At 40.3% G+C, this 14,148-nt stretch overlaps 1 protein-coding gene across 1 annotated transcript in view; it reads left to right on the top strand.

Moving 5' to 3' along the window:
* LOC111341692 (DNA mismatch repair protein Msh2) overlaps positions 1 to 14,148 on the top strand; it is a 37,596-nt gene that overhangs the window by 7,471 nt on the left and 15,977 nt on the right. Inside the window, exons 10-21 of the mRNA XM_088731353.1 lie at positions 2,382 to 2,440; positions 2,817 to 2,937; positions 8,484 to 8,597; positions 8,716 to 8,777; positions 9,351 to 9,422; positions 9,639 to 9,755; positions 10,566 to 10,680; positions 11,674 to 11,729; positions 11,866 to 11,955; positions 12,249 to 12,420; positions 12,834 to 12,897; positions 13,500 to 13,561. Coding sequence (XP_088587479.1) covers positions 2,382 to 2,440; positions 2,817 to 2,937; positions 8,484 to 8,597; positions 8,716 to 8,777; positions 9,351 to 9,422; positions 9,639 to 9,755; positions 10,566 to 10,680; positions 11,674 to 11,729; positions 11,866 to 11,955; positions 12,249 to 12,420; positions 12,834 to 12,897; positions 13,500 to 13,561 — 1,104 coding nt within the window. The remainder of the gene's footprint in view (positions 1 to 2,381; positions 2,441 to 2,816; positions 2,938 to 8,483; positions 8,598 to 8,715; positions 8,778 to 9,350; positions 9,423 to 9,638; positions 9,756 to 10,565; positions 10,681 to 11,673; positions 11,730 to 11,865; positions 11,956 to 12,248; positions 12,421 to 12,833; positions 12,898 to 13,499; positions 13,562 to 14,148) is intronic.

Raw genomic sequence — 14,148 nt, forward strand, 5'->3', positions numbered from 1 at the left:
AGATTGAAGAGTCAAGTTGCAAGTGCACCAGTCTTAGCTTACTTCGATAAGGACACACCCACCCGTGTTATTGCTGATGCAAGTCCTGTTGGACTTGGCGCCGTGCTGGTGCAAGAAAAGAATGGGGAAAGCCGTGCCATCTGTTATGCTAGTCGTAGTTTGAGTCAAGTGGAGCGTCGTTATAGTCAGACAGAAAAGGAAGCACTAGCCTTAGTCTGGGCTTGTGAACGCTTCCACCTCTACTTGTACGGGCTTCCACAGTTTGATCTGGTGACAGACCATGAAGCACTTAAAGTCATCTATTCAAGGAAGTCTAAACCTTCAGCCAGAATAGAGCGCTGGGTTCTGCGTTTACAACCGTACAACTATCAAGTTTGCTATGTGCCTTCAAGAAAAAACATCGCAGATGCCCTTTCCCGACTGACGAAGATACCTGCTTCAGACAATTCCGCGGAAGATGATGGATATGTACGCGCGATAGCTCTACATGCTGTCCCTGCTGCATTGAGAATCAAAGAGATTGAACAAGTCTCAGCACAAGACTCTGAGTTGCAAGCACTCAGGAATTGTCTCATCGAAGGGAAATGGGACAATGCCCCAAAGCAGTATTTGCCAGTGCGCAATGAGTTGACTTTTATTGGCCATGTAATTCTCCGGGGGACAAGAATTGTTATACCCCAAGCACTTCGCAAGAGAGTCATTAGTTTGGCACACGAGGGGCACCAAGGAGTCACAAAGACAAAGGAGAGACTTAGAACAAAAGTCTGGTGGCCTGCTATGGATCGTGATGCCGAGAAAAGATGTGCAGAGTGTTACGGGTGCCAGATGGTTACAAAGAACGTTCCACCCCCACCATTGAAGTCAACACCGTTACCCAACCAACCATGGGAAGAAGTAGCTGTGGATCTAATGGGTCCGTTACCTTCTGGGGAACATTTGTTAGTTCTCGTTGATTATTACAGCCGGTGGATAGAGGTTGATGTTATCCGAACAACTTCCAGCAAAACCATCATTCATTGCTTGAATGCCCAATTTGCAAGACATGGGTTGCCTAAAGGTCTGCGTACCGACAATGGCTCAAATCTTGTATCTAAAGAAGTAGAAGATTACCTGAATGAAATGGGGATTGATCACCATTACACAACACCTCTATGGCCAAGAGCTAACGGTGAGGTAGAGAGGCAAAACAGGTCGCTTCTGAAGTCCATGAGAGCAGCCCATGCAGAAGGAAAGAACTGGAGAGAGGAGCTAAACAGGTTCCTTTTGGCATACAGGTCCACGCCACATTCAACCACAGGAAAGAGTCCCGCCGAGTTATTGTTTAGGAGAAAGCTGACAACTAAAATGCCTGAGCTAGTCAATGTTGAAGAGGAGGAGGTAGAAGTGAGCGACCAAGCCGTTCGTGATCGGGACAATCAGAGAAAGCAGTTTAACAAGGACTATGTGGACAAGAAGTTCCATGCCAGAGATCGAAATGTGAAAGAAGGAGACAGTGTTCTGCTTGAGAAGAAGAAAGAAAATAAGCTGTCACCTTGCTATGAGAAGGAACCATATCAGGTGATATCTCGTTATGGGGACCAGGTGGTGTTGCGATCGCCTCAAGGTGTCCAGTACAAACGCAGCCTTCAGCATATTAAGTCCTTTAATATGCCAGATCTAGAAGAACAGGAAACGCCGCAACAGGACGCTAAACCACGGACTGAACCTAAGTCATTTGAGACGCCACCTGTGGCAGAGGATCAAGTACCAATGGCTGAATCACCACCAGAAGATGTACCTTCTACTGTACCTACAGCTGAGCAGCATGTGAGAAGATCCGGCAGAATTACGAGCCATCCAAAGGCTCTGAGTGACTACGTTCTGTACTAAAACTAGTGACATTGGCATTTTCATATTACTGTTCGTTGTTATTACATGAGTGACATTGAAACGTTGTTTTATAAGCTGAACGGCCAAGGCTATGTTTATGTTTAGCGTGATTTTTGTCTTGAACATTTGGAATCGAATTGAACTTTTACGGTGTCTAAACAAAGTGGAAGTTTGTAATGTTTCTGTCTTTCGAGGTCAACCATCTAAGCGAAGAAAGAGAGGGAATGTAGTATACTAGGACAGCGGTTGTTTATGTAAAAGTATACATCCGGGAAAGTGTGAGCGCGGGAAGATTATTAAAGAAACGTGTACTGTGTGTACTGTTGTTGTTCGCCTTCGTGGCTGCCTTTTGTGGCATACTTCTTCATTTTTAGACACTACAGAAATACACAGAAATGCATCTGGATCTGATGGCCTGAATGCTGCTTTGGCTAATAGCTCTCTTAGTTTACAAACTGTTCAAATTTATTCATATCATTTAAAATTTTGAATGTGTCATCTCCTTTCTACAGCAGAAATAGACTTGACACATGCGACATCTGCTCTAGCTGCTTTGATCAAGTACTTAGAGGTAACTCACCGATGTAAATCCTTGCTGCAGGAGACATTTTTGATTGTCATGTTGGCTGTTATACATGCATCTATAATGTACCTGAAGTTCTCTTTTAAATCCTATTCACCTGGATGTATATTCATGTGATTATTATTTCAAAGTTGTGGTTACTTAGAATCTTGAAGACCTGTGTGAAATACATTAATGCAAATGTTTTTATCTCGTCAACCTTTTATATCACCCCAGATTAAAAATGAGTACAAAGTTGAAATTGTGTTTACAAGTTTAATGTATAATCATCTCTGCTTTTTTCACTGCATAGGAAAATTTAGTTTTTAGAAGTTGCTACAACTATTTATTCAGACTTACCGGTAATTGGTATTATTAATTGCAGCTTCTTGCAGATGAGTCAAACTTCAGCCAGTTTTATCTGAGTACATTTGATCTAACACAGTTCATGAAGCTTGATGCAGCAGCTGTGAGAGCTCTCAATCTTCTTCCAAACCCATTAGATGGTATAGTAAACTATAACTTTGTATATTTTTGTTGTCATAAAAGCGGACTGTAATAGACCTCGTTTAAAAGGTTTTAATCTTCAAAAAACCTTGTGCCTTTAAAACATGGCGACTCGATAAAAGTCTCCACTGACAAGTCTGGATAAACGTCAACAATAGAAATGCAAATTAAGACTAACAGTGTAGTGTAGTGTATGCGGTTGGTTCTCGTAAGCATGCACACGTGTGCGCATTATGTATTCCATGTGCTTTAAAAATAAAAACCGAATACATGACAGTGGCGACGAGGATAAAGTCGTAGGAGACCGTCGAAAATATGACTGCTAGCGGTAAGATAGAAAGTTTTGATGAAACACAGGAGAAATGGGAAACCTATGTAGAACGGGTGGAACAGTTTTTCTAAGCAAACAACATCGATGAAGACCACCAAGCGCCAACCTTGTTAAGCTTGATGGGCAGCAAAACTTACACATTGTTGAGAGATCTTCTTACACCAGATAAACCAGCTACGAAGAGCTTCCAGGAGATCGTCACGACTCTTCAGCAACACTTAAGTCCTAAACCATTAGAGATAGCGGAGCGTTTTCGTTTCTACAAACGGATTCAGCGTGAAGGAGAAACTGTCTTGACCTATGTAGCAGACCTGAAGAAATTAGCAACCCACTGCAACTTTGGGGCCAACCTTAACGAAGCTTTACGAGATAAACTGGTTTGTGGCCTTAGAAATGTGCAGATACAAAAACGGTTGCTTTCAGAAGCCAAACTCAAATATTCCAAGGCTTTGGAAATAGCGATAGCAATGGAAACGGCTATTCGCGGTGCTGCGGAATTACAAAGTGAGCTTCAATCAGAACCTCGCGTTGACAAGATGTCAGATAACCACACACAAGCGCCATCGCCGAACCCCACCACTAAAGTTTGCTATTGATGTGGGGGAGACTCGCACGCAATGCACAATTGCAGATTCAAGGACCAAACATGTTATGGGAAGGTGGGCCATATTTCAAGAGCTTGTCGCTCGAAACAACAAGGTAAGCCAGAACAACCACCGAAACCACCGCTTAACACTCAAGTCCATTCTATTGAGTACAGTGAGAGCGATGAATTTGAAGATGTATTAGGAAGCATACAGATACACAATGTAAGCAAACCGAGCAGTACTGTAATCTGGATCGATCTGAAAGTGGAAGGTAAACCACTGAAAATGGAACTGGACACAGGCTCAGCTGTGTCGATTATTCCACATAATTTGTACAGGGAGAAATTTCACGACAAGCCCTTGCAAGAAACTAAATAAATGTTGAAAACCTATACTGGAGAGAACATTTTCCCAGCTGGAGTGCTTAAGGTAAATGTTGAGTACAAAGACCAGCAACCATTGCTGTTGGATCTGTATGTGGTTAAGAACAAGGGCCCTGTGTTGATGGGAAGGGATTGGCTTCACAAGGTACGCCTAGATTGGTATGCTATTAAGTCATTGAAAGCTTCACAAACCCTATCAACTACTAAGGAGCAGCTGCAAACCATGCTAGACAAATACTCTGATGTTTTTGAAGACAAACTTGGAACGTTCAAATCAGCTAAAGCAAAGCTAACCCTTAAAGAAGATAGCCAAGCCCATTTCTGCAAAGCTCGTGCTGTGCCCTATGCCTTAAGGCCTAAAGTTGAAGAAGAGCTAAGAAGACTTCAGAATGAAGGAATTCTCACGAAAGTTGAGTGGAGCGAGTGGGCAACACCCATTGTACCCATCCCCAAGAAAGATGGATCGGTCAGGCTTTGTGGTGATTACAAGGGCACGGTAAACCCAGAACTACAGGCTGAACAATATCCCTTACCCCGCATCGAAGATATCTTTGCAAAGCTTGCTGGTGGACAGAAATTCTCAAAAATTGATCTTCACCAGGCATACCACCAACTAGAGATGGAAGAAGATTCCAGAAAATACCTCACCATCAACACACACATGGGGTTGTTCCAGTACAATAGACTAGTGTTCGGCATCACTTCAGCACCCGCTATCTGGCAACGCACCATTGATCAAGTGCTGGAAGGGACATCTGGCACAAGCTGTATACTTGATGACATGATTATCACTTGAAAGAGTGATGAAGAACACCTGACTAACTTAGAAGAAGTCCTTCGACGGCTACAGTTTCATGGTTTGAGAGCTAACAAAGCCAAATGTGAGTTTTTCAAGGAGAAGATAACCTATTGTGGACATGATATTGACAAGGATGGCCTTCACAAGTCTACAGCAAAAGTAGAAGCGGTTTTGGAAGCACCACGCCCAAACGACGTAGCTGAAGTAAGATCATTTCTCGGGCTAATCAACTACTACCATAGGTTCTTACCTAACCTGTCGACAACTGTCCACCCCTTGACTCAACTCTTGGGAAAGGACCACCAATGGAAGTGGACAGAGCAATGCGAGGCAGCATTCCACAAGGTGAAAGAAATGATCACTTCAGAGCAAGTTCTAACACATTATGATCCCAGTCTGCCACTTAGACTTGCTTGTGACGCATCCCCCATAGGCATTGGAGCAGTGCTTTCTCACGTAATTAACGATGGTACCGAGCGACCTATAGCTTTTGCTTCAAGGACACTGACAAAAACTGAGCAAAAGTATGCGCAGATTGACAAGGAAGCTTTGTCAATAATCTGGGGTGTCAAGAAGTTTCACATGTACCTGTTTGGCCGTCCTTTCACTCTATACACAGATCATCAGCCATTAACTTCAATCTTTCATCCGCAGAAGAGCATCCCTGTGGTCACCGCAGCACGTCTTCAACGTTATGCCTTGTTCCTGGCAGGCTATGACTACTCCATTCAATACAAGAACACTAAGGTTCACAGCAATGCAGATGGTCTTTCCCGCCTACCACTGTTAACGGAAGCCAAAGATGAAGAAGTGGTTGACCCAGTGGGTGTATTTAATTTGATGCAGTTTGACCCTTTGCCAGTCACAGTGGACAACGTTAGACGAGAGACACAAAGAGATCCTGTCTTGGCCCAAGTGCATGAAATGACCAGAAAGGGATGGCCAAACAACCATGACCCTGTACTCAACCCCTATTTTGTTCACAAAGATGAGATCACGTTACAATCAGGCTGTTTGATGTGGGGAATAAGAGTAATAATACCCCCAAAACTACGCCCTCAAGTTCTCAAGGAACTTCATCAGGGACATATGGAAGTCGTGAAGATGAAGGCCCTGGCCCGAAGCTACACCTGGTGGCCTGGAATCGATAAAGAAATTGAACTGTCTGCTAAGTCCTGCCCAGGTTGCCAACTAGTACAGAGGGAGCCCAGTACAGTGCCAGTGCACCCATGGGAATGGCCTTCGTTGCCCTGGCAACGAATTCATATCGATTTTGCAGGTCCCTTCCTTAACAGCATGTTTTTAGTGGTAGTGGATGCACATTCACGTTGGCTAGAGATAGAGAAAATGAACACTACAACTTCAGCGAAAACCATTGAAACCCTTCAGAAGTTGTTTGCAAGATATGGCGTACCAGCCCAGTTAGTGAGTGATAATGGGCCTCAGTTCACATCAGAAGAGTTCCAGCAATTCCTTAAGAGAAACGGCATCAAACACATCACCTCAGCACCTTATCACCCTGCCACCAACGGCCTAGCAGAACGTGCTGTCCAGAGTTTCAAGAATGCCATGAAGAGTGAAACTGAAGTGACATCTTTGAACATTAAGTTGGCGAGATTTTTGCTAACTTATAGAATCACCCCCCACTCAACCACCGGAGAGCCACCGTCCCAGTTGTTTTTGGGAAGAAGATTATGCACTCGACTGGACTTGTTAAAACCAGATCTCTTCATCCAGGTAAACAACCGTCAGATAGACCAGTCTGTTGCCAAGAGTGGTTCTGTAACAAGGCATTTTGCCATTGGTCAGAGGGTGATAGCACGAAATTACACTGGAAAGTCAAAGTGGGTACCCGGTATTGTACGTGCACGATTGGGACCCCTGTCTTATGAAGTGGAGATTGGGCCTAACCTAGTTTGGTGTCGACACACGGATCAACTCCGAGATTCCAATGTTTCTGTTACAGACAGACACCCGCCAGTTTCATACCCCTTGCCTTTTCCACTCCCAGCCACGACCACTGATCACCCAGTAGCTGAACTACCTGAACAGACAGAAGTTGTCTCGAGGGAGACAGACTGCCCGTCACCCAAATGCAATCCAGTGGCTGAATCGTCCGCTAGCAGCTCACCGACCCAGATTGAACATGTTCCTGTGAAACGATACCCTTCCCAAGTGCGGCAACCCCCAGTTCGGATGGATCTGTGAACATTGAACTACCCTTTTTTTGGGGGGGGGGGGGGAGTTTGAGACTGGATTTCTACTGATAGCATGTTGCGTTGAACTTTTGGAAACTTTTAAATTCTTAAGGACTTTAGGGGGACAAGAGACTGGCTTACAGGGGAGGTGTTGTAGTGTATGCGGTTGGTTCTCGTAAGCATGCGCACGTGTGCGCATTATGTATTCCATGTGCTTTAAAAATAAAAACCGAATACATGACAAACAGTATCCCAAATTAACAACAACAATAGCAATGTAAATTAAGCCTATCCTCAATATTTGTATGGGCGTTTGATATTGGAGTGGCAATCATTCAGTTAGATATGGAACTTTCTTCACATGGCAGCTTATAGTTTATAAATGGCATTCATGCAGCTTAAGTTCCCTTGTGGCATCCTACCATTAACTATGGTGAGTGGACAGAGCTAATAATGAAATGCTCATGTCAGAGGGTGTGTGGTCAATAACGCGGGCTCAAGTGTCCTAGGTCTAAAATTTAGCAAAATTAGTGGAAAATAATAAGGGCTGACTTTTAAAACCGAAGAAATCTGTTTTCATCGAAGGCATTTTCCTACTTCCAGAGGTTTTAAGGAGAAAACTAATTTTTGAACATTTTTGGGAGGTGTACCAAGTTTTTGGAGGTTGTTCTGTAAAAGAAAAGCAGTAAGGAAAACACACCTCAAAGCAACAGAAGAGGAAATCAACCATGCAAACAACTTGAAATCTGTGTTTCTGTGGCAAAACCTAGTGCATGCGTATACATCATTCAGCTCTGTCAGATGAGTGACCAAGTAAGAATTTCTCCTTACAATGTCAATTCAATATTAAGCAGACAAGTGATGAGAATATAGAAAAATGTCATTTGGGGGATTATTAGTTGATCTAATAGAAAATTCCCTGAATTAACATTATTGTGATGTTAATTTTTGTGCTATAGGTAATAAATTTATTTTTAATTATTATCAAAATTGTTTGGAAGACAGTAAAGAGAATTACTAATGAGATCTTGGGAGTGAAAAGTCTAATTGGCTCCGCATATGGCATTTGTACAATGAAGTAAAAAGTGCTGTTTGGCCGGTTAGAATATTATGTTTTGTGGGGCCACAATTCTACACTCTCATTTGACCTGATTCTATTCTGGTATAATTATATATAGGCTTAATCATGTAAGCATTTATTTTATCTCATATTTGTAACACACTTATTTCATGTTCTTCCATTCCAGGAGGCAATAAAAGTATGTGTCTTGTTGGTTTGTTGAATAAGGCCAAGACAGCACAGGGACAGAGATTAATAGCCCAGTGGATCAAACAACCTTTGATGGATAAAAACAAAATAGGCAAGTTTACAAATAACTGCAGTCTTGCAGCACTGAGGTACCAGTGAAGCATGGTTATTAGGACAGTTTCTATTATTATTGCCAACATTTTCAATAATTTTTCATTTTCATTATACAGAAGAGAGACTCAATATTGTTGAAGTTTTCTTTGAAGACACAGAACTTAGACAAACCATTCAGGTGTGTACATTTGTGGTGATTCATGGAAAGCTTGTGAGTTACATTGTTATGTACATGTTGAGAAGGAGGTAGGAAACATTTCAGATCTTGTGTGGACCACTGACAGTCAAACAAAGCCAGGAGTTAGTATATAACAGAAACAAGTTGCCTATATACCCAATTTGACAAATTCTTCAACCTCACTGAACCAAACTAATATTAAGTTAACAAAAGAGTGCCCTATTGACCTAGTTTTAAAAGTTCTTTTATCAAGTATGAACCCTTTTACTCTCTAAGAGCAACTAGCATCAAATTTCTCTTGACAATATCAGCCTTGAATAACAAATAAAGGTCATGAAAATATAGAAAATGATCACCAACTATAAAAGAAGCATTTGATTGTTATGCACAAATTCTCCTCGTCAGCACCTTAGGAAATGTATAGAGAACAGTAAGGAGAATATGCATACTGATGTTGGGGTGTATAAGGAGTTAAGTCTTTCATTCTAAAATCAATAATTGACCTGTCCAATGAAGATGTTTTGTATGCTACTTGAGCCCTCCAATGCCAATGATGTGCTTTTATTTTTACAGGAAGAGTTGCGAAAAATTCCAGATTTTTCAAGACTAGCCAAGAAATTCCAGCGACAGAAAGCAAGTTTACAGGTAACTTTTACTATTGAAAATATTTGACTAAGTATGCAAAGAAAGGAAATGTTTAGAGGGCTCATTCTCAACTCATATTATTTAAAAAAATTAAGATAGCGTCCCTGGTTTGTGAAGTCATGGATTTGAATAGTTTGGTGTACTTGAAGTCAATGTGACAAAAATTGAGATGTTTTTGATCTGCATCACTTTGTTTCCTTTTCTGTCACTTACTAGGACTGTGTGAGGGTCTACCAAGCTCTTCACAGACTTCCTACTTTCACTGGTATTCTTACTGGCTATCAGGGAAGCCACCATGAACTTATAAGCGACTGCTTTACAATGCCCATAAAGGTGATTCAGTAAATGCTTTTTTTTTTTATTTTTAACCCTTTGACTTTTAATATGTAGTGACTAGCATCTGATTTCTCCTTACAATATATGTTACCCCAGAATCACACATTAAGGTCACACAAATGAAGGAAATTATTACCAACTGAAGATCGTGATTAATAAACAAATTCTCCTTGTCAGCACCTTAGGAATTGTATGGAGAACTGTATGAAGAATTTGCATATCACTGTTTGGGTGTTAAGAGTAATAATATTCAACTGCCTCCCAGTTAGTTCACTTGGTTAGAGTGCCTGATTGTGTTGTGCGGGAGGTCGAGGGTTGGAGCCCCCGGCGGGACCAATACTCATGGTCTTAAAATAACTGAGGAGAATTTGCTACCTTTCTATAATATCAAGAAATGGATAGATATTGTAGTCTTCTCGGATAAGGACGAATAAACCGTAGGTCCCGTCTCCTGCAGGGGTAGGAGTAGGAGACATTAATTTCCCATGCACGAGATTACTGTGTGGTGGATTTCCTCCCCTGGGGTGGGATGGGTGGGATGGGTGGGTTTCACAGTGCCCCATTTAAACCAGCTATTCGCTGAACTGAGCTACCGTGAATAAATATTCATAAATGTATATAATTATATATAAATATATAATATCTCATCAACCTTACTGCTGGCTTAACTCAAAGGATAGCTGGTAATTGAAATATCCAGGTCATATTCATAATACCTTAATTCACAGCATATTTGCAGCTTTGATAAAAATCAGTAACAAATTACAGAATACTCTTAGAGCAGCAATTTATTCATTTGTACAATAGGATCTTATAGATGATTTTCAAAAGTTCATCGAGTTAGTGGAGACCACTGTAGATCTCGATCAGGTGGAGAACCATGAGTATTTGATCAAAGCTTCTTTTGATGAAGGATTGCAAGGTATGGTTTGCATTCTTGTTTTAATTAGCATTCTTGTTTTAATTAGCATTCTGATTTTGTTTTACAATTTCATAGTTTCATCACAAAGTGTAGTACCAGTAATTATTTTTCCAAATGAAATTAGCCTAACGATAATTTTCTTAGGGCTACTTTCCTGTGTTATGTTATTATTTGATTCTTGATGGAAGAGACTCTCTGAAGGGAATATCCTTTTGCTTTTTTTTTTCAAAGTTCTATGAGACTCATTACCGTAATTTCCGGCCATTTACCCGCACGGCCGATTACCTGCACCAGCCAATTATTGCATGCAGCGAAAAAAAAAGTCAACAGATTATCCACACTGGTGGATAACCCACACCTTTAAAACAAAGGAAATTTATACAAATGTGCTCTAGAATTTACAACGTTGCATACTTGACAGAATTCAAATTCTTGGCCACGTTTTGTGCGAACGAATGTTCAGCGCCATGTTGCTTTCTCAAAAAAATCGATATCTCTGGTTCTACTGGGCCTAACAATTAAATGCAAGTCCCTTAAAACAGGAAAATTCTCTTCAGCTGAAGCTAGTGTTAACTGGAAATTTGTTACTGATGCGCCGGTTATCCCTGGTTTATTTTTGTTGCCATCAAGGTTTTGTTCACACGCGTGCTGATAGTAATTTGTTCGTCGTGCAACTAATTGAGCGTGAAATAAACTTGAGTTGGCATCATGTTTTCGTGCCGCTTTGTGGCACTCTCAATACAATAAAATTCATCTGAGAGGTGGAAATGCAGGTAGGTGAGAATTTTCTTTAATTCAACTGCCAGTAGATTTTAAAATTGTCACATACCTGGCACCTCCCTATTACCCGTAGTGGGGCATGTTTAAGGCAAAATCAACAGATTACCCGCGGGTAAATGGCCGGAAATTACAGTAACTGTACAAGAAAGCATCCACTTGTTTTCCTTCTTGAGAAAAAAGTTGATTTATGTCAAGGCTGACATTTTTCTTTAGAGTGTAGAGAAAAGATGGATGAAATTTTAGAGCAGATACCAGTAGAACTAAACAAGGTTAGTTTTAAGCTTATATTAGTTTAATTAATGACTGCTTTCACAAGAAAAGTAACTTCTATTTTCAGGGAAAAAAGAGGTATACAATTAGTTGATTTAAACTTCTCTCCAACTTTAACTTCTCTTTTTTATATAGGCAGCACGAGATCTTGGTCTTGAGGCAGGAAAATCAATAAAACTGGAAACCAATAACCAGTATGGTTATTTCTTTAGGATAACTAAAAAGGTAAGTTTCTCTTTGTGGACAATAAAACAATGGGCGTTGGGGTTAAATCTTGTTTAATGGTGGCCTGTTAATACCCAGATAAGCGCAGATAGACTCAACGGTTTCTTTAATCTACACCAGCGAACACGCCATGTTACAGTACCATGATTCTTAGCGCATAGATAACTCTATATAACAGTAACGAAATGTCTAAACACTACACCTTGTGTTGTCCAAATGTGCACTACTCAGCAAATGGTTGCAATACATGAATTTCAGTCTTCCTTTTTTGTGTGTGTGTCTGCGAACCACAGGAAGAAAAGGCCCTGAGAAACAACAAGCGCTTTACAACGATAGACACAAGAAAAGATGGAATAAGATTCAATAATTCAGCACTACGGCAACTCAATGAGCAGTTTCAAGCTTTTAAGGAGACTTACAATGAAGTGCAGAGTAAACTTGCTAATGAAGTGATAAAAGTGGCTGGTATGTATGCATGTGTCCATACCTCCTTGTTTTTGTTGAATAAAATTGAGGTTCCCTGCATCTTAAACTTAGCTAAAACATTGAGGACTATATAGCTATAATTATGTACATTCCCTGTTGCTTGTCTCAAGCCTAATGGAAAAAAAATGAGAAACAGAGGATAAGAATTGGACAAACACTGCCTGAATCCTTGATGAGAATCAGGTACCGTCCTCTCTCCTCTGGAAGGAGACTGGTACAAAAAAAGTATAAAAGAAAAAACAACATTTCAACTTTCATCAAGTGAGAGGAGAATGGGGTCAGTTACAGCTGTTTCAAATCAGCAGAGATAGGGAATGTCCACAAGGCGACACATGAAGCATTTATACATGCATGTGTTGTGGCTCTTGAAAAAAATTTTTATTTTGTGACAGGAGGATACAGTGAGCCAATGCAAATGCTAAGTGACATCATTGCTCAGCTTGATGCCTTGATTAGGTAAGTTTTCTGTCAATCTGTGATTGAATCTCTCCTACTGATTGTGAAGGACAGTCAAAACTTATCTCTTGTCCCTCCAGGTGTATAGCCAGCTTTTCAACTTGTTGTAGGCCTGTACCCTAGGGAAGTTCAATATTTGTTAAAAAATTTTTAAGAGTCACATTATAAAAGCCAAGTGGGCAGGGAAAAAAAAAACTGTAGGCCCAGGCCTACAAGACTTTAGGCTGTGTGCACCCCTGAGTAATTAGTATGTGTAAGTTAATGGTCAGCAACTATGGAAGGAAAGGAAGGAAACTCTTTATTCGCACTATTTCAAGAGGTGACTACAGGTTATTAAAGTCAGAATATATAAAAAACAGTAAATTACATCAATAATCAAAAGTAAAATGTGCACAGTGACCAAAGTAGCAAAGCTTTTGAGTTGGCCACTGTCACTATGGCCTGTTGACTTATTAAGGGTGGGTGTGACTTCTCAGTAATAATCATCAATCCATGGCACAGGGTAGTTAGGTGTATCCACTAACAAACCCAGCTATAAACTATAATGGATAACTGATAGTGCAATTTTCTAATTATGTTTGCAATTAATTTTTTTTTCTCAGTTTTGCACATGTCTCAGCTAATGCTCCTATTCCATTCATCCGTCCAAATATTACTTCAAAAGGTAAGTCTAAGAACAAGATGATGTCATCATTAATAATATTTATAACTTCCCTGCTTAGAACATTCTTGAGCTTCATTCAGACATAATCCATTCATTATAATTTCCTTCACCCTGCTATTGGTTCAAGAAACTTTTGCCTCTTTCTAAATTGAGCAAAAGGTTAAGTCAAAATAATCACAACTTCTTTTCTGGTCTTTCTGTACTTCTCAAGTTCCCTTTATACACTCGATTACAAAAACAAAAAGTGTTTAGTATGTACAATAAACAATGAGACATTTTGAGACTTAATTAAACACAATAACCACCATAAGCGTGTGGTAAATGATGGAAGCTATCCATGCTTTCCTGGAAGAATAGGATTATCATAACAAAGGCTTTTCATGAAAAGTGAGTCACTGATTATGTATCTGCACAAGCCTTTGCCATAAACCTTTTCGATCTCATGGTCCATGAATTATGCTTTTAGAGATCAACGTTTTTGCAGTTGAGTGTATTGACTTTGAGTAATGCTCATGTCAATGTTTTAATTTTGTTATTTGCAGTTATGATTACATTTCTAAGCAAGCAAAGAAATGATTTTAGCATGT

Source organism: Stylophora pistillata, chromosome 8 (genome assembly GCF_964205215.1).
Source record: "Stylophora pistillata chromosome 8, jaStyPist1.2, whole genome shotgun sequence".
Taxonomy (NCBI): domain Eukaryota; kingdom Metazoa; phylum Cnidaria; class Anthozoa; order Scleractinia; family Pocilloporidae; genus Stylophora; species Stylophora pistillata.